This window comes from Acinonyx jubatus, chromosome A2 (genome assembly GCF_027475565.1).
Source record: "Acinonyx jubatus isolate Ajub_Pintada_27869175 chromosome A2, VMU_Ajub_asm_v1.0, whole genome shotgun sequence".
NCBI classification, from domain to species: domain Eukaryota; kingdom Metazoa; phylum Chordata; class Mammalia; order Carnivora; family Felidae; genus Acinonyx; species Acinonyx jubatus.
In genome coordinates, this window is record NC_069383.1 from 164746467 (window position 1) to 164764509 (window position 18043).

General features: G+C 62.8%; 2 protein-coding genes across 16 annotated transcripts in view; both read left to right on the top strand.

Annotated features, from left to right (window-relative positions):
* The window catches only part of TCF3 (transcription factor 3), a 31274-nt gene extending 21658 nt beyond the window's left edge, over positions 1-9616 (top strand). Inside the window, exons 9-20 of one of the 14 annotated variants that reach the window (XM_053220196.1) lie at positions 9-111; positions 207-313; positions 388-520; positions 824-882; positions 989-1067; positions 1874-1947; positions 2284-2442; positions 2533-2656; positions 5844-5979; positions 6156-6391; positions 8816-9005; positions 9046-9616. In XM_053220196.1, coding sequence (XP_053076171.1) covers positions 9-111; positions 207-313; positions 388-520; positions 824-882; positions 989-1067; positions 1874-1947; positions 2284-2442; positions 2533-2656; positions 5844-5979; positions 6156-6391; positions 8816-8958 — 1353 coding nt within the window. In that variant the 3' untranslated portion in view covers positions 8959-9005; positions 9046-9616. Of the gene's footprint in view, positions 1-8; positions 112-206; positions 314-387; positions 521-823; positions 883-988; positions 1068-1873; positions 1948-2283; positions 2443-2532; positions 2657-5843; positions 5980-6155; positions 6392-8442; positions 8670-8815; positions 9006-9045 lie in introns of those variants that run through there. The other 13 variants (XM_053220198.1, XM_053220197.1, XM_053220207.1 and 10 more) reach the window with 13 other exon arrangements.
* Positions 9617-15324: 5708 nt separating this feature from the next.
* LOC106983706 (cytochrome b-c1 complex subunit 10) lies at positions 15325-17760 on the top strand. Of its 2 annotated transcripts, none has more exons than XM_027049512.2 (3): positions 15325-15481; positions 16882-17030; positions 17478-17760. In XM_027049512.2, exons 1-2 carry the CDS (start codon positions 15432-15434, stop codon positions 17000-17002), a joined length of 171 nt encoding a protein of 56 aa, XP_026905313.1. In that variant the 5' UTR covers positions 15325-15431; the 3' UTR covers positions 17003-17030; positions 17478-17760. The 2 variants fall into 2 exon arrangements, with proteins under 2 accessions (XP_026905313.1, XP_026905314.1); XM_027049513.2 differs by having other exon boundaries at positions 17624-17760.
* The last annotated feature ends 283 nt before the right edge of the window (positions 17761-18043 follow it).

The following is an 18043-nucleotide window of genomic DNA, read 5'->3' on the forward strand; positions in this document are numbered from 1 at the left end:
GCCCACAGGTGTACCCGTCCAGCTCAGGTGATGACTACGGCAGGGACACCGCCGCCTACCCAACCGCCAAGACCCCCAGCGGCACCTACCCTACCCCCTTCTACACGGCAGGTACGTGGGGGCTCGCCTGAGGGGGCCGGGGCCGGCCGGGCCGGCCCCCCCCCCCCCCCGCCGCCTCACCGTCTGCCCCCCGCCCCCCCCCGCAGATGGCAGCCTGCAGCCTGCGGCCGAGCTCTGGAATCCCCCAGGCCAGGCGGGCTTCGGGCCCGTGCTGGGCGGGGGCTTTGGCAGCCTGCAGCCACACGATCGCATGGTGAGTACGGCCTGGGTGGTGGGGGGCTGGGGGGGAGGGGGCGCCCCGCCTGACCCCGCCTGACCCGCCCCCAGGGCTACCAGCTGCACGGAGCGGAGGTGAACGGACGGCTGCCAGCGGTGCCCACCTTCTCCTTGGCCCCCGCGGCCGCCTACGGCAGCGCCCCCAGCCACACGCCCCCCGTCAGCGGGGCCGACGGCCTCCTGGGTACGGCCTCGTCCTGCCGCCTCCCTCTCCCAATCCCGCCCTCTGTGTCCGCGTTGTGGGCCGCAACGGCTTCTGGAAGGGCGGGTCCCGCTTTGCCTTGCGTCAGAGTCTCCGTGGAGGTGGGTGGTGGGACGCCAGGCCAGAACCCAGACCCAGGCCGGGCTGTCCGGTGCCGGGCGAGGGCGCCTGTGTCAGGCACGGAAGGACCAAGCGCACGGGGGCTCCCCGTCAGCCGGGCGTGGGGCCGGCTGGGTGCTGGGGCCGCCACGTCCCTGACGTGGGGCTTCGCCTCTCCACCCCCAGGCTCCCGCGGGACGTCGGCCGGCAGCTCTGGGGACGCCCTCGGGAAGGCATTGGCCTCGGTGAGGCGTGGGACGGGGTTGCGGGCGAGGCGGGGCTGGCGAGCCGGGAGCCGGAGCCTGCCCCTGACCACGCGGCGGGTGGCCCCATCTCTCTTCCCTGTCGCAGATCTACTCCCCGGATCACTCGAGCAATAACTTCTCCGCCAGCCCCTCGACCCCCGTGGGCTCCCCTCAGGGCCTGGCAGGTCTGTGTGCGGTGCTGGGGAGGGGGGGGGGGGCTACATCTGGTACCCCGGCCCTGGCTGGGCCACCTGCCCCGGAGCTCGTGTTCCCGTGGGCATCCCAGAGAGGCTGTCTCTCTGGGACAGAGAGGTGAGCTCTGAGCCAGTCCGCGCTGTGTGAGCCGTGAGGGGCAGATGGGATCTCGCAGGGCCAGGGCATGGGGTCCACCCGCCAGAGTGGCAGGCGGAGCCCCGCAGCCGGACTCTGGGTCACGCACGTGTCGGTGTTCGTCCACCTCCTGGACGATAGGTAGGCACCAGTCGCGCGACCCTCTGCTTGACCCTGCCGAGGGGGGGATGGGTCCTCCTGTTCCCAGGAAGACCTACCCGGGCATCAGCTCGTTGTGAAGTTTCGGGGAGGCCGGGTGGTTTTGTTAGAAACCCCGCAGGCCCTCACCTGTGCGGCAGGGAGCCCCAGGGGCCCTCGCCTCACCTCGGCCCGTGCAGGGGCCCTCGGTCAACCACTGCCCTGCTCTGGCTTCTGAGACTCCTGCCACGTGTGCCCTCGGGCTGCCTTCCTCGTGGGAGGCGGGGTGTGGGTCTCGGAGACGGTGGGTTCCCGGGAGCCCCGCCTGGCCTCCCCGCCGGAGCTAAATTCCCAACTTGGCCCTTAGACCGGCCTTGCGGGCATCAGGGTCCCCGGGTGGCCGGCCCGGGCGTGACCGTCCCCTTGGCCGCCTCCCTACCCGCTCTCTCCCTCCGGCTCCCATCCGGCTGGTTACACACCCAGCCACGGGTGCCCCCGTTGACGCACCACCCACCCCTTCCAGGGACGTCTCAGTGGACCCGAACAGGAGCCCCCGGTGCCTTATCGCCCAGCTACGATGGGGGTCGTCACAGCCTGGTGAGCCTCTTGCCCCAGCCTTCCGGGGGGGGGGGGGGGGGGGGCGGGGGGCGGGGGGCATGGTCCTCGTAGGTGTGACATCGGTAGGGATACCTGTTCCTGGGATAGAGGGGTCACCCGTGAGGGCGGCTCAGCGTGTCTGCTGTGAGTGGCTTCTGTGACTTCGAAACCATGGCCCGTGACCAGCGGAATTTGTAGACGCCCCGGTGATGGTGGATTCATGGGGCGGGAGGAACAAAGCTGGCGGACCGTGCTTGTGGCCTCCCGGCCGGTGGAGTAGAACCATGCAGGGTCCCCGAGTCGGCCCTTCACCAGCTCCCCAACACCCCCTTCCAGAACAAGGTAGAGGACCGCCTGGACGAGGCCATCCACGTGCTGCGCAGTCACGCGGTGGGCACGGCAGCTGATGGTCACGGGCTGCTGCCTGGCCATGGGGCCCTGGCCTCCGGCTTCCCCGGCCCCGTCTTGCCCCTGGGTGGGCGACACGCCAGCCTGGTGAGTGCTGTCCGAAGGCGGGCTGAGGGGAACGGGGGTGGGGGGGCAAGGTGGGCCGGCCGACTGACCAGCCGTGTCCCCTGCCTGCAGGTGGGAGGCGGCCACTCGGAAGACACGCCCACAGGCGGCGGCAACCTCACGCACAGCCACGTAGCCCTCCCCAGCCAGCCCGGCCCCCTCCCCGACCTCTCTCGGCCACCAGACTCCTACAGTGGTAAGCCTCCGCGTCCCGGCTGGGACGGTGGAAGGGGTGGCCGGCGCCTTGGGGTCAGCTGTGCCCGGACGTCCTGTGCGAGGCCCGGTCAGCGGGCGTTGTGCCCCCGAATGGGGTTCGTCTTCTGGAAAACGGTGGCAGAGTTGCTGAGAGCCGCCAGGCTAGGGCTAGGCCAGGGGTCTGCTCTCTGCCAGGCCCCGGGGTGGGGCCCCCACCATACACAGCATCCCCCACACCTTGCACTGGGAGGCCCTTCAGGAGGCCAGCAAGGTCAGCCTGTCTGTTCCTTCCTTCAGGGAGGTGGAGCCTGATGTCCTCACGTTCGCTCGTTGGGGGTTCCCGGCACATGCACATATACATTCAGCGTCAGCTGTGCGCCTGGGGCTCTTCTCGGCGCTGGGGGGTGAACTGAGAATTAAACAAAAAAGCCTGTCCCTGCGGGGGTGACACTGGAGTGGGAAGATCAACAGTGGACTCAATGCAAAAGGAAAGGGGCAAAAGTGGGGAGGAAGGGGTGCGAGATTGTGACGTTTGAGCCGAGATAGGCAGGAGCAAAAGCTGACAGGTACTTGAGTGAGGCGTGTGCAAAGGCCCTGGGGCTGGGTGATGGTGTGTTGAAGAAATAGTGAGGAGCCCTGTGCTGAGTGAGGGGGAGAAAGGGGAGGACGGGCAAGGAGAGAGTGAGGTCAGGGAGGGGACCAGGCAAGTCTCGCAGGGTCTTGGGGGAGGACTGGGCTTTAACCCCGAGGTACCAGGAGAGCCCCAGATGGCTGTGGGAAGGGCAGGGACCTGCCAGACGCGGTGCTCACGGGTGCCCTCTGGTGGCAGCAAGGAGAACAGACCCGTGTGGCACCTGAAATCCAGGGTGGAGGGGACTGTGCTGGGCCTGCGGGGGGCGCGGTGGCGAGTTCCGGGTATTCGGAAGGCACAGAGGCCACAGGATTTCAGATGCGGGGTTGGTGGTGGGATTCGGGTCTGGAGTTCAGAGTGGGGTCCAGGCCTTCTCGGCGTTTGGTGGAGTTCAGGGCTGGGGGTGGGGGGTGGGGCGACTGTACCACAGGTTCCTGAGATGAGGACCCCAAGCTGGACAACGTGGGGTCAGGGTCGTGGCCGGTGGCCATGGGGTGTGAACTTTCCAGGGAAAGGACCGAGGAGGTGACTGCCTTGAACGCGGCTGGAGGGAGGCCCGTGGCCAGTAGGCATCGTTCCCGCTGTGGCCGAGGCCTCCCGGGGGGGGGAGGGGGGGCGACGCCCCCCCCCACATGCCATGCTGACACTGGCTCCGCCGTGGTGGGGGAAACCGAGGTCCAGACAGGGGCCGGCCTGCTGGGCAGTGCACACATCACGTGCCCACCTTGTGGAAAATGCCACATCACACGGTAACAGGATGTGGGTAACGATAGTGCCACCTGCTGTCTGGAGCCCCCAGGAGCCGGCCACGCAGCCCACGTCAGGGCAGCTTCTCTCTGTCTCTCTCTTTTTTTTTGGTTTATCCCTTTGTGAGAGAGTGTGAGTGGGGGAGGGGCAGAGAGAGGGAGACACCGAATCCGAAGCAGGATCCAGGCTCCGAGCTGTCTGCACAGAGCCCGACGTGGGGCTTGAACTCACGAACCGCGAGATCGTGACCTGAGCCGAAGTCAACACCTAACCGACTGAGCCCCCCCAGGCGCCCCCTCTGCATGTCTTGATTTTTATCACTCTATGCCGAGGGTTTCAGGGGACACTGGATGGTATCTGGGACACGTGTGGTCATCGCAACTGGGGAGCTCCTAGCATTGAGTTCAGGGGGGCGGGGCAGGGATGCTGCTTGACCCCTCACAGTGCCCAGGATGCCCTGATGTCCGTGGTGTGTTGGGGGGATTCCATGAGCTGAATCTTGTATCCCCGAGTCCTCCCCTCCCCCCCCGACCTGGCCCTGCCCTCCGAGTTCACCTGTTGCAGAGCTCCAAGTTCAACGTTGCTGTGTGCCTTTAAACCCTGTGTGTGTGTTTTGTTTTTTTTTTTAATTTGTTGATTTTGCAGGGGAGGGTCAGAGAGAGGGAGAGAGGATCCCAAGCAGGCTCCAAGTTCCAAGGTGTCAGCACAGAGCCTGACACGGGGCTCAATCGCATGAACCAAGAGATCATAACCCGAGCTGAAGTCGGACGCTTAGCCGACTGAGACACCCAGGCACCCCAAAGCCTAGATTTCATCGTGCGGTGTTGGGCTTCGTGAAGTTGGCACCCTGCTGGCATGATGCACTGGCTGGGAGGGCCACCTTGCTGCCGGTGGCTGAGGATGGGCCCTGGCCCTAGTGTAGACCGTTACGTTGTTTCGCACTCTGTTGTCGTGTGGTGCTTTCTGCCACATTCCGAAGCTTGTGCCCAAGAGTTTCTTGAGTGTGATTCCAGGTTGTGGGGATCGGGGGTTGCATGTACCCTTCCGATAACGCCAGATTATTTCCCAAACTGGCCCTGCCAACTTCCCTCCCACGGGCAGTCCTTCCAAATTGTTAGGTCTTGCCGAGTCCGCCGATTTAATGGCTTACCGGATCCTGATTTGCATTTTCTCAGTTTCGTGGTGTGGTGCCATGGCCGCTTCCTTGTATATGAATTGCCCACTGGGAACCCTCCCTGTTTTCCTGTTGAGCCGCTGGTCCTTTTATTGGTTTGTAGGAGCTGTTTACATATTATGGAGCCCAAGCCTTCACTGATTTATACGTGACAAGTATTGCTTGTGGCATATTTTCTTATTTTTTTGGTATGGTATCCTGGTAATCAGAAATTCTCAATGGACATAGTTGAGTTTAGCAATTTCTTTCTTCGTTCGAGAATAGCTCTTTTAGTATTTCAGGAACTAGTTCCCCCACCTCTAAGTCATAGCAGAGTCTCCACGCGTTTTCTTCTAAAGGTTGTCGAGTATCCCCTCTCCCACCAGACCTTGGTCTGTCTGGAACTGATGACTGTGGCGTGAGGGAGGGACCTGATTCTGGGTGTGTTTTTTGTTTTTTTGTTATTGCTGTTTCATTGGGTTTTGTTGGGGGGAGTTTTGGGTTTTTGGTTTTTGTTGTTGTTGTTGTTGTTGTTGTTGTTTTTGCAAACAAAGGCCTGGCTCTCCCAGGAGAGCTCACTACAGCTCACACGGGGCAGAAGGGATCGGTTAAGTGGCCCTGGAGGTGCCCCGGACCCTAACCCCAGGCCTGTCTTAGGACTCGGGCGCACCAGTGCCGTCTCGGGTACCGGTGAGATCAAACGGGAGGAGAAGGAGGACGAGGAGGACGCCTCAGTGGCTGACAACTCGGAAGAGGAGAAGAAGGAGTCGAAGCCCCCCCGGACTCGGACCAGGTGCCAGCCCTCCCTCAGCCCCCGCCCCGCCCCGCCCCGCAGGACGCACGCACGCACGCACGCACACGCGCACACGCACACGGCGCCCACACCGCGAGGCCGTCGGCGGGCCCCCGCCTGCCCCCCCGCCTCACTGTCTCCCTCTGGCCCCCGGGCCCCCCCCCTCCCCCCCGTAGCCCGGACGAGGACGAGGACGACCTTCTCCCCCCAGAGCAGAAGGCTGAGCGGGAGAAGGAGCGCCGGGTGGCCAATAACGCTCGGGAGCGGCTGCGGGTCCGAGACATCAATGAGGCTTTTAAGGAGCTGGGGCGCATGTGCCAGCTGCACCTCAACAGTGAGAAGCCCCAGACCAAACTGCTCATCCTGCACCAGGCCGTGTCGGTCATCCTGAACCTGGAGCAGCAGGTGCGAGGTCAGTGGGGGCGCCGCTCCCCTCCCCCGCCGCTGCTGCCCTCGCTCTCCCCCCACTTCCTGGAGCCAGCCTCCCCTGCTGTGACTGTCCCTCTCCTGCAGCCACCGTCCTGCCCTGCTGTGACCTCCCCCTGCAGCCACCGTCCTGCCTTGCTGTGACCTCCCCCCCCCCCCCCCAGTCGCTGTCCCCGCTATTGACCAGGGCCGCCTAGCCTGGCTCCAGGGTCCCCCGTGGCACAGGAGGACCGTCTTCGGACCCCTAGCCCTTCAGGCCCGGACACTGCAGCTTTGACTTGCGTCCCTGGAGCCCGGGGATCCCCGCCCACCCCAGCCCTTCCCCCTCTTGGGAAGCCTGTAGCTCTCTGGCTGAGGCCCCTGTGCCCCAGGGCAAAGGTCACTGTCGCTCCCAGCAGACACATTCTGGGGCCATGTCAGCCCATCAGACCCCGTCAGACCCCATCTACAGGTGGGGGTCTCGCACCCCCGTTTCCCAGGGCTTTATGTGTGGATCCAGAAAGACCCCCGTGGGACTTGGCTCCCCATCTCAGCTGCTTCCTTAACGCCTCCTGTTCCCGCGCGCCCGTTAACCCTTTCTTTCCTGCAGTGCTGTCGCTTGGACCGGAGCTGGGGCCCTAGCCCACCCGGCCTGCTGTCCCCTCAGCTCTGAGGTTTCCGTGTTTCCATGGTGGTGTGGGCACCCCCCCGCCGTGTTCCCCGCGCCAGCTCTCTGCTCTCTGCCTCTCGCCCCCCCCCCCCCAGTCTCCGCCCACCCGACCCTTTGCTTCCACGGCAGCCCCTCCTTACCTCGCACTTGCTGCCCAAGCCCCGGATGGCAGGGCTGCGACCTTGGGGGTCTTTCCTCCCCCCAAAGCCCCCCAGTCGGGACTTGAGGGAAGAAAGGAGACCAAGGGGTGCGCCAGCCTCAGGCCTGTCAGTTTGGTCTGCGTGCTTGTCCTGGGCTCCGGGGGCCGCCGCCGCCGCTGCCACCCGGCAGGATCCGCTCAGGCCCAGGGCAGGTGGGTGGGGGCAGGGCAGCAGCACCCCAACACAGGAGCAGGACAGGGCAGCAGGGAGCCGCCCAGATGCAGGTGCCTGGGCTGCTCCTCCGCGTCTTGGGCGCACACCACAGCCGGCCTTCGCCGTGTCGGTTTCATGTTCCGTGGGACCAAGCGTGGCAGTGTCCCAAGTGCGATGTGCCCCCACCCCACTGACAAGGGCACGGAGTGAAGTCCCTTGGGCAGAACCGCATGGCTACACAGTTTGTAGGGCTTGAGCCAGGGTTTGGACCCAGCAGGCAGGTGTCTGATCTCCAGAGTCACGTGTGAGTGCGGCCCGGTCCACAGCAGGTGCTCGGGAACTCGGAGCCACTGCTTGGTCAGGTGGGGCTGTTCGCGGTAGTGGGGAGAGCAGAAGGCCCAGGGAGCCCCCCCTCCCAGCCCAGAGTCGGGGCCTGTGGACAGGGCGCCTGTGGCCACGCCACGTCCGGCTCTTGGGGCGGCCAGAGTCCGGTGTGGGCAGGAGGTGGGGGCCAGGCCTTTGCCTGCTGAGCCAGAGTCTCCTCTGCCTCTCCCACCCACGCTGGTCCGGTCAGCTCAGGCCTGGCACTCCTAGCCTGCTCTGGCCAGGGAAGATCATTCCGGGATCCTCCTGGCCCGGGTCTCCTCCCCTGCCTTCCCGGCCAGTCCTTGGGCATGTGGAATGGGCAGAGGGCAAGGGATGCCCTCCTGCACCCCACAGATCCCCAGATGGGAACCCCAGGCCCTACCTCCCCTCTCTGGGAACAGTCACACGTCGGTCTCCTTTGCAAGGAACCACACACACACAGCCTTGCCTACAGCCGGCCCCAAGGGTGGGCACAGAGACAGGCACACGCCCAGGGTCTCCGCTCCAGGAGTGTGTGCCCTGTGCACACAAATGAGCACGTTCTTGTGGGCGTGAGCACGCACGTGCTCACATACACACACACACAAGCACGCACGCGCACACACATCAGCAGGTGCCTGCCTGCACGCCCCACACGTAACTAACAGAGGCCCCGGTGCTGTGACCCAGCAGTACGGAGGAGGTGCTGTCCCTGGAGGAGAAAGACCTGAGGGACCGGGAGAGGCGCATGGCCAATAACGCGCGGGAGCGGGTGCGCGTGCGCGACATTAACGAGGCCTTCCGGGAGCTGGGGCGCATGTGCCAGATGCACCTCAAGTCGGACAAGGCGCAGACCAAGCTGCTCATCCTGCAGCAGGCCGTGCAGGTCATTCTGGGCCTGGAGCAGCAGGTGCGAGGTAGGCTCCCGGCCGGGCGGCCCCGCCCCCGCCACGCCCCGCCCCCCCGCCCCGGCTCCAGTCGCTCCGCTCCCCCGCCCCCTCCTCCAGCGCTCGCTCGCTCTCTCGGGAGGGGACGCTTTCCCACGTTGTTCTCCCTCCCCCAGAGCGTAACCTGAACCCCAAAGCGGCCTGCTTGAAGCGCAGAGAAGAGGAGAAGGTGTCGGGCGTGGTCGGAGACCCCCAGATGGTGCTTTCGGCGGCCCACCCGGGCCTCAGTGAGCCCCACAACCCCGGCGGGCACATGTGAGAGGGGCGCCGCGCGGGACAGAGTGCGGGACAGAGCGGGACGAGTGACCGGCCCACGCCCCGTGCGCGCCTGTGGTCCGGCATTGAGCCGGCACCGCCCCGGGGGGGGGGGGAGGGGGCAGGGGGGGGCGCCCCTCCCCGGCCTTGAGCCCCCCACCCCCAGGTCTCACGGCCTTGACACCTGGGGACTCACCTGACGGATCCTGAAACTGCAGCCCAGGCCCGGCCCAAAGGGGCAGTTTTGTTTTGTTTTTTATTTGTAAACAAAACCAGAAAGTGAGCAAGATATACACTTTGTCAGAAGAGACAAAAAATGCCTTAAGTCTAAAACGCGGGGGAGTCCGAACCTGCCGCTCGCCGGACGCGGAAGCTGCACAGACCGGCCGGTTCTGGACGAGCCGGCGAACGTGCCTACGCCTGACTCTTTTCTTAAGGAAAACAAAGGACGTTAGTTAGGAGATTTTTTTTTTTTTAATGTATTAGGAAATTAGCAACAAGGATGCCTTTGATCTTTTTTTTTTAAGCTTTTTTGCATATGTTTTGTAAGCAACAAATTTTTTTGTATAAAAGTCTCCTGTCTCTTGCTATTTCTGCTGCTGATTCTAGAGCTGAGCGTTGCATTTCACGATCAACAGATTATTAAAAGTGTATTGAAAAGACCACTGTAAACCTGAGGTCCCCCCCTCCCCCAAACCCCGGGAGCTGTCGGGCACAAAGTGTCTCCCAGCTGGTGTTTAAGAGTCTAGGTGGTTCCCTTGGTTTGCAGAGACTGTGAAGTGGTGGGCCGGCCTCTCCCCTCCCTCTGGAAGGGGGGTGGTGTCTGCAGGGAGGCAGTGGTCCTCCCATGAGGACTGCCTAGGAGCTCCTGAAAGCAGCTTGGTCCCCAGGCGCTTCCCCACGGCCTGCGGGCCCCCATGTCCCTCCCCGGGACCCCACAAGCTGCCCTCCCAGTCTGCAGGCCTCCCCAACTTGGATTTTGTTGGGACCAGTGTTCTGGGCACAGGGACCATACCGCTGAGCCCGGTGCTACAAGGGCCTCCCGAGACCCCGTCCTCGGTTCCTTTGACCTGGGGACCTGGCCTGCATACCACTCAGGGCTGGCTCAGAAGCCCTCACCCACCAGGTGACTGTCCCCAGACCCCAAAAAGCACTCAGGCTTTGCACCTGCTCACCTATAAGACCAGGAGGGTGGGCCCCTTCGGCCCTTGGCGGCCCTATCCCAGGCCCAGGTCTCCCTGAGTCCCCACTCTGGTCTCACGTGTCACCCAGCAGACCAGCTCCTCCCAGCTTGCCCAGGACCGTCCGGGGCTTATAGTGAAAAGCCCTTGTCCTCGGAGTCGCTGCAGCCCCAGGGAAGCCAGGACCATTGGCCCCTCCGTCTGATCTCTGGGTGCAGATCAGGCCTGCTGGGCTCCTCCCTGTACCCCCACACCCACACGGGTCGTATGGACCCCAGGGTTCACCGCAGCACACCAGCCTGACACACTCCCGGAGCCCTGGGACTCCCCGAGGCTAGGGAGCTGGGCGCCCGCAAGGGAAGCACCAGGCAGGACATCCAGAGCTACCTCCCATCCCGAGGTCCCCTGGGGCCTCCCGCTGGGTGGTTCCCCATCCAAGACTGATCAAGACTGGCCAGGGGTCAGTGAGGAGCCGTGGGCTTGTGAGGGACTCTCCTTGCTGGCACCCCCAGCCTGTGTGTGTCTCGTGTGTCTTTTGGGGAACCTGCCTAGGAGCCTCTGCCCCACTCCCCCACTACCTGACTTTGTATTCCGTGTAAGCAGCCTTGGGGGAGGGGAGACCCACGATTCTGGGGAAGTGTGCTGAGTGCCTCAAGGTAACTGGTTTTCAAAAAAAAAAAAAAAGCTCTTTAAGAAAAATGATTTTATCCAGATGTCACCACAGCCGGCTGGATTCCTTGGGATGTTTTTAAGCAATCCTCCCTGAAGTTGACCTGGAGAGCTGTCCTGTACATAACAGCACTGTAGCAATAAGTGACATTTTATGACAATGCTAGCTGCCCCAAGGCTCTCAGCTGCTGCGCTTACAGAGCAACAGGGGAGGGTCCCATGGCAGGTGGCCACGCTGGGGGTCTGGGGACAGAGGCTGCGGCCCTGGGCATGCGAGCCTCCGGGGGCAGCCGTGACAGACACACACACACACACACACACACACACACACACACACACACACGGATGTGGCCTAAACCTCCAAGAATTTATTCTCATTCTGGAAGCGAAGTCCCAGGACAAGATGCTGAGGGGCTGCCTGCCCTCCCTCTCGTCCAGCTTCTGGTGGTCCAGGTGGCCCTCAGCTTGTGGCCACACCACTCCCTCCACCTTCTCGTGGCTTCTCTCTCTCTGCACATGTCTGCGTCCAAATTCCCCTCTTACAAGGAAAGCCACAGAGTGACAGGAAAGGTGCTCAGCATGATGGTTCCAGAACCAAAGCTCAGGTCAGGCGGGAAATCTGCACTTGTAACAAGGGCTCCTGGGGGTCTGGGCCTGGGCCTGGCTCACCGGGGCAAAAGCCACTCCCTGAGATACTGCCTGTTAATTTTTAAAATAATGCAATATACCAAAGCCCACTAGATTATGCACGTTGTGTAAGTTGGATGGTGTATGAATTGTACAAAAAAGGTGTTTAAAAACAGATGATAAAGGGGGCGTCTGAGTGGCTTAGGTCATGATCTCACGGTTCGTGAGTTCGAGCCCCGCGTCGGGCTCTGTGCGGACGGCTCGGAGCCTGGAGCCTGCTTCGGATTCTGTGTCTCCCTCTCTCGCTGCCCCTCCTCCTGCTCATGCTCTGTGTCTCTGTCTCCTCTCTCAAAAATAAACATTAAAAACAATGAAGTGTTCAGTGAGGCACCACCCCCCCGCCCCAGGACCAGCTCTGTGGGCGTCACCCCCCCCCCCCAGGACCAGCTCCGTGGGCATCACCCCCCCCCCCCCAGGACCATCTCATGGGCATTCTGGGAGGAGCACTGTCTGACCCGCCGGAAGGAACTGCAGAGGCAGGGAGCAGCCACAGGAGACTCAGTGCCACGGATGTGCCCACGACCTAGCAGCGGCAGTGGTGTCCTGAGCACAGTCGCAGCGTGCAGGTCACTGTGCTCTTGCCGCGTGCCTTCGCCCCGGCCCCAGACAGCCCCAGGCCTTCCCGGCTCTTGGGAGGCCGCACTCGGCCCAGGCCTGACCAGAACCCCCAGCAGTCCTGCTGCCCCCTCCCCCACCCCGGCCAGGGCAGAACAGCACGTGCCACACCAAGACAGGGACAGCCCCTCCCCGCTAGTTGTCCTCGGAGACCACCCCACGCCACGGTGTGACGCCAACGGCCCTTTAAGAGATGCCCACGTCCAACCCCGGAGCCTGAGATCGTGGCCTTGTCTGGAAAAAGGGCTTTTGCAGATGTAATTAAGGATCTTGGGGCAGGATGGGCCTCCCATCAGTGACAAGCATCCTCGTAAGAGAGAAGAGAAACTGCGAGCCAGGGGCACCTGGAGCCCCCAGGGGCTGGAAGAGGCAGATGGAGGCAGCCCCGTGACACCGCCCCGGAAATCCTGTCTGTCGTCTCGAGCCACCCAGTGTGACCACGGCAAACAGTGTGGGTGTCCTTTTTAAAGCAGCAAAATACCCAAATCCAGCAGGAACTCACACGTCTCTGGCAGGAGCCTCAACAGGTGTGACTGCTTCGGAAAAATGCGCTGTCGTGCCCCCGGCGCTAAGGTCATGTTGCACATCAGTTACGCCTACCCGTGCCTCCCGGCCCGGACGTGACTGTTCATCAGCCACATCTGGAACTGCCCAAACCGGGAGCCACCCAAATGCCCTTGACCAGGTGAGTGAGTGAACACAGGTCCACCCTTCCACGGAACACGACCAGGGGTAGAAGGAACATGCCAGTGACAGACACGGTAAGCTGGAGCACTCGGCAGTCACCGTGTCGCACGGGGGAAGCCAGGCACCAAGGAGAACATACTGCATAGAAAAGTCTAGAAGATGCAGGTGAACTGACAGAAGGGTGGTTGCTGGGGCTGGGAGGGGTGGGAGAGGGTCCAGAAGGGCGGGAGGAAGGCTCGAGGGCACCTTGACCGCCACGGTGCTTCCGTGCGCACGCACAGGTCCAATACCCCGTTGTATGTTTTCAGGACGTGCGTTTTTGTAGGTCAAGTATATCTCATTAAGCGGTAAAGATTTTTAAATGAAAAAAAAATCCATCAGCGGGGAAACAGATACATGCGTCCACCACACACACGAGGGCACGTCCCTCGGCCACAGCAGGAGCGAGGCGCCCACACCCGCCGCCCCGCGGACAGACCCCGAACACACGACACTCAGGGAGGGAACCAGACACGAGACGCCACACGGGGTGAAACTCAGTTTATGTGAAATATCCACAACGTGCTCATCCACGGACAGGAAGGGGGCTCGTGGCGGCCGGGGGCTGGGAAGTGGGGGGGGGGGGGGGTGACAGCTGATGGGGACGGAACGGAGCTTCTTCTGGAGGCGATGAAATCTGTCTGCAACTAGACAGAGGGAGTGGTTGCCCAACTTTGTGAACGCACTCAATGCCACCAAAATAATTCAGTTTAAAATGGTTAACTGTACGTGGGGCGCCTGGGTGGCTCAGTCGGTTGAGCCTCCGACTTCGGCTCAGGTCATGATCTCACGGTTCGTGGGTTCGAGCCCCGCGTCGGGCTCTGTGCTGACAGCTCAGGGCCTGGAGCCTGCTTCCGATTCCGTGTCTCCCTCTCTCTGCCCCTGACCCACTCGCATTCTGTCTCTGCCTCTCTCAAAAATAAACATTAAAAAAAAATAATAAAAATAAAACGGTTAACTGTATGAATGCCACAGCAATAAAAAGAAAAGGAGTCCCGTTTCCCCCAAGGGCCAGACAGAACTATCACAGGGAGTCCTGGAGGCCCCGGCAGAGGACCAGCAGGATGTGAGAAAGGAGGGCACTTTTCGCTTATCTACCACCTCCTGGGCTCTCAGAATCCTGGCTATTCCCTTTTGGGGGTCCTCCCCGCCCCAGCTTCAGCTCACGTCCTCTGAGGAGTGTCTGCCTCCGCTCCACTTCCACAGCAGGCCAAAGACAACAGGCCTCACAACGTTTCCTGCAATGACTGGGGAAGAAGAGCGGTCTTCCTTCAAGGGCTGCTGGAACGTTAACCCAGAGTTTCCACACGCCACTGCTCAGAGAGAGCTCACCAAAGGGCAGGGACAGCTCTCAGATGAGCTGAGACATGGAGAAAGAGAGATCCGTAATGATACTGCCAGACTCCTGGATCTAGCCGTGCCTGAAGCCATCCAACATGCCATAAAACTTCCTTCTTTTCTCTTACACTGGTTTTTGGTTTGTATCACTTGAAAGAAAAACATTCTGCCTCATGAGCTGAAGTGCATTAGGCAGAAGGAGCAATGAGGCAAGGCTTCAGGAACTGCTGGACCCAGGACCTGCAGCCCTCAGGTCCCTATGCCCATCTCTACTCACTTTTTCAGGCAGCGTTATTCTGTCTCTCTCTCAACAATCTTCGTGACGGCCTCTATATCCGGTTTAAGTTTCCACCAACCGACAGATCCCCTGCGATCCCAAGCTCAAAACCCCAGAGCAACTGTAAAGACGAGAAACGACGTCCAATCCAGGAACAACGAGCACCTGCGGAGCCCCGACCGTGGTCTCTGTCTGCGGCCAGGGCCGGGTCGGGACCTGCAGCCCCCATGGGAACTGCCGTCTTGCAGGAAACCGGGGAGCGGCCGCCCGGAGCGGGGCAAGGCGGGGCTCCGGTCCTTACCTCCTGCATTCGGTGCCGGGGCCGCAGAGGCAGTGACTGGAGCGGGCGAGCCCAGGCGGGCCCGGGGGACCCACCGGTCCCGGCGGGCCGTCCGCGAACAGAACGGACGCTTGCGGCTCCAGGAGCCGGGCCGCCCTCCGCCGCCAGGGCGAGGTCGACGTGCGAGAAGCTGCCCACCGGGCCTCCGAACGGCAGGCAGCTCCGGGGCGCGCACTGTGGCTGCGGAGGCGCGGCCATGTGGCCTACGTCCCGCCGACCGTTCCAGGCGTGGCTTCAAGCGGCACCCTTCCCTCTGTGCGACCCCGGGCAAGTCCCCTTCCCCGCGGGGCCCGTCTCCTTAATTGCGAACGAAGTTCTGGCAGGCAGCCAAGACACAGAATCACCAGCCAAATGTTGCCAGCGGCTGCGCTGCTGGGGGCCACTCGGACCGCGGGCGCGGAGACCGCACCCTCCTCCCGGCCCTGCCCACTCTCTGCTGCATCCGTAACGACTTCCGACTCTCCCCGGAAGTGGCTGCAAATGTCTTCCGGGTCCGCGCGCGCAGCAACCGGGGGCGCCGGGCGTAGCGCCTTCGGCTCGCCCGGGGCGGGGCCTTCCGGTGCGCCTGCGCGCTGCGGCGGCCGCGCGTGCGCAGGACGACGGGGAGGCAGCCGGGGTCACCCTGAGCTGCGCACCGCGCCGCGATGCTGAGCAGGTTCCTGGGCCCGCGCTACCGGGAGCTGGCCAGAAACTGGTGAGCATGTGCCCCCGGGCCCCGTCGTCTCCAACCGGGACCCCTTCTGGAGTCGGGTCCCAGATGGGACAGGCGCAGAGCGGCGGAGCGGCAGGCTCCTGACCTCCGCCTGGGCGCACACGGCCGCCGGGTCTCTGCAGCACCCCCGGCTCGGGCGCCCGCGGGCACAGCAGGGACACGGGGCGGGTGGCGCACACCCTCCCTAGAGGGAAGGCTCCTGGGACATCACTAAGCCTCGCGGCCGTGGGGCGGCGGCAGGAAAAGTTGAGCCCAGAGGCTGTGCCCACATCAGCAATAACCCGTGAGCCCGCCGAGGCGCCAGGTGGGGGGCGTGGGCCGCACTCGGGGGTCGTCACTGGCGAGGTGGGGGGCCTTCCAGCCCTCACCCCCACCGTCGCAGGCGCGCAGCTGACCACGATCCGGCCAGGTGAGGACGGACCTGGAATAGTTACATAGCTAGTGGCTCCGCAGAGCGGGCAGTTTCAAACTACCAGCATGTATCCTGTCCCAGTCTGTGTGGGTCAAGGATGCGGGCACCCCTGGGCTGGGGCCACCACACAGTCTCAGGAGGCTGCAGTCTCGTCCAAAGGCTCTGCTCGGGGGTCTTCCCAGGCTCGAGTGTGTGATTGCCGGAGGGGCGCCTTCAGTTCTCTGCCATGTGGGCTCCTCTGTAGGGCAGCTCAGGTGGCCGCTGGCTTCCCCCAAAGAGAGCAGGACCAAGCCAGAGCGCCTGTGCTGGAAGCTTGTGTTCATAAGGTCACCCCTGCGAACCTCGCTCATTACAGACCAGACACTGGGTCCTGCCCAGGCGCCGAGGGGGGAGGTACACCAGGCATGAACATCAGGGGGGACTGTGGGAGCCACTGTGGACTCCCACAAATCACAGGACATAGTGAGGAGTGGCCATGGTGGGTCAGAACTAGACTCAGCTCGGTGCCCTGGATCTGCACCATGTGGCCGAGTATCCTTGGGGTAGTGACCTGCTCTTCCTGTGCTGTGTGCTCCCCGTCCCTAAGACCAAGACCCTGATACTCCCCTCAGTCCTATGGCCGTCATGAGTCAACTGTAAACCTCATAGTTGGTGCCTGCACGCAGACGTTAGCTATTGTGATGGGTGGTTATGAGCTTGGGGTTTTAACTTTTTTTAAGCAAATCCCCCCCCCCCCCCAAAAAAAAACCTTAAGAAGATCCCAGTGCAAAAGCAGATGGGAGTGAAGGCCACTCAGGCTCTTCTGCTGTGTGCCCACCCCGTGGAGCTGTCAGAGGCTCTGCATACACCGGGCAGGGGCTGGGGGGTGGTGGGTGCTGAATCGGTGGCAGCTGGGGACGGGGAGAGACCCAGAAATACAGCTGGGAGGGACATTCCCGGGCAGGACCTGACCCCCGCTGTCCTCTGGCAGGATTCCCACAGCAGGCATGTGGGGCGCCGTGGGCGCCGTGGGGCTGGTGTGGGCCACGGACTGGCGGCTCATTCTGGACTGGGTGCCCTACATCAACGGCAAGTTTAAGAAGGACGATTAGTGAGACTGACCCTCCTCGGATCCCTGTGGTAAGTTTCGGCAGCCGTCAGCAGGTGAACCCTGCGGTTCCCACGTGGCAGAGGGGGCTTCCGTGGGGCTGCTTCTCCATACCCCCAGAGCTGGGGTGGCACGTCCGGGAGGCTCACCTGCACCGTCGGCCCTGGAGAATCCTGCCCGAGGGTGGGGCTCTGGGCTGGGCCCTGCACGCACCTCCTGCCCGCCAACGCAGAACTGCCAACCAGCACCCCTGGGCGTGGGACTGGGGAAGGGGCAGTGCCCCCGCACGGCCAGCCCGGGGGCTGACTGCGCATCCCACACCATGCCGCCCCGGTCGGCCCAGCCCCGGGCGTGATGGAGGGATACCCCATTTTACAAGCGGGGCAGGGGGGAGCTGACCCACAGCTGCTGGCCTGCCTGTGTGCCAGTCTGCAGTCCGCATGACAGGCTGCAGCGACTCCTACGTCCCCATCTTCCAGAAGGGCCCCCGGGCCTGCGGCAGCCAAGCGGCATCACCGGATTTGATTTTGGAGCCCGACAGTGGCGTCTGTCCCTCATCACCACTCAGCGCCTCCTTTCCTACAAGAGCAGGAGCCGGGGGCTCACCCTGCCGTCTCCCCTCCAGGTGTCCGCGGTGCTGCCCCCTCCCACGTGAGGTCCTGTGGTGCCTGGAACAGCCCAGCGTGACTCAGGACTCTGTGTTTCTGACAGCAGCTTTCATGTTTGAATGCACACAGCATTAAACCGTGCTCTGAAACCCGCCCCCCCCCCCGACGTGGTCATGCTGGCGACTTGGTAACCTTCACCGCAGCCCTGGTGGCTCGAGTGACCGACCCCTGGGGTCCTTTCAGTTCCAAAATTTTGCAAATTAGAAATTTCTCAATGGCTGGCAGAAGTTGGTTACTTAAGATGCTCAATGGGTAAGACCTGTAAAGCGTACCTATCGCTACCTTAAGAAATTTCCCCACAACTTGGTGTAAAACAGCAAACGCAACGTCTATTACCTCTGGGTTTCTGTGGGCAAGAATTTAGGAGTAACTTAGTC

Excerpts from the sequence above, each read along its gene's own strand:
- LOC106983706 (XM_027049512.2), top strand. The coding sequence starts at position 15,432 with ATGCTGAGCAGGTTCCTGGGCCCGCGCTACCGGGAGCTGGCCAGAAAC. Across the intron at positions 15,482-16,881 it reads CGGGAGCTGGCCAGAAACTG|GATTCCCACAGCAGGCATGT; the intron begins GTGAGCATGTGC and ends GTCCTCTGGCAG.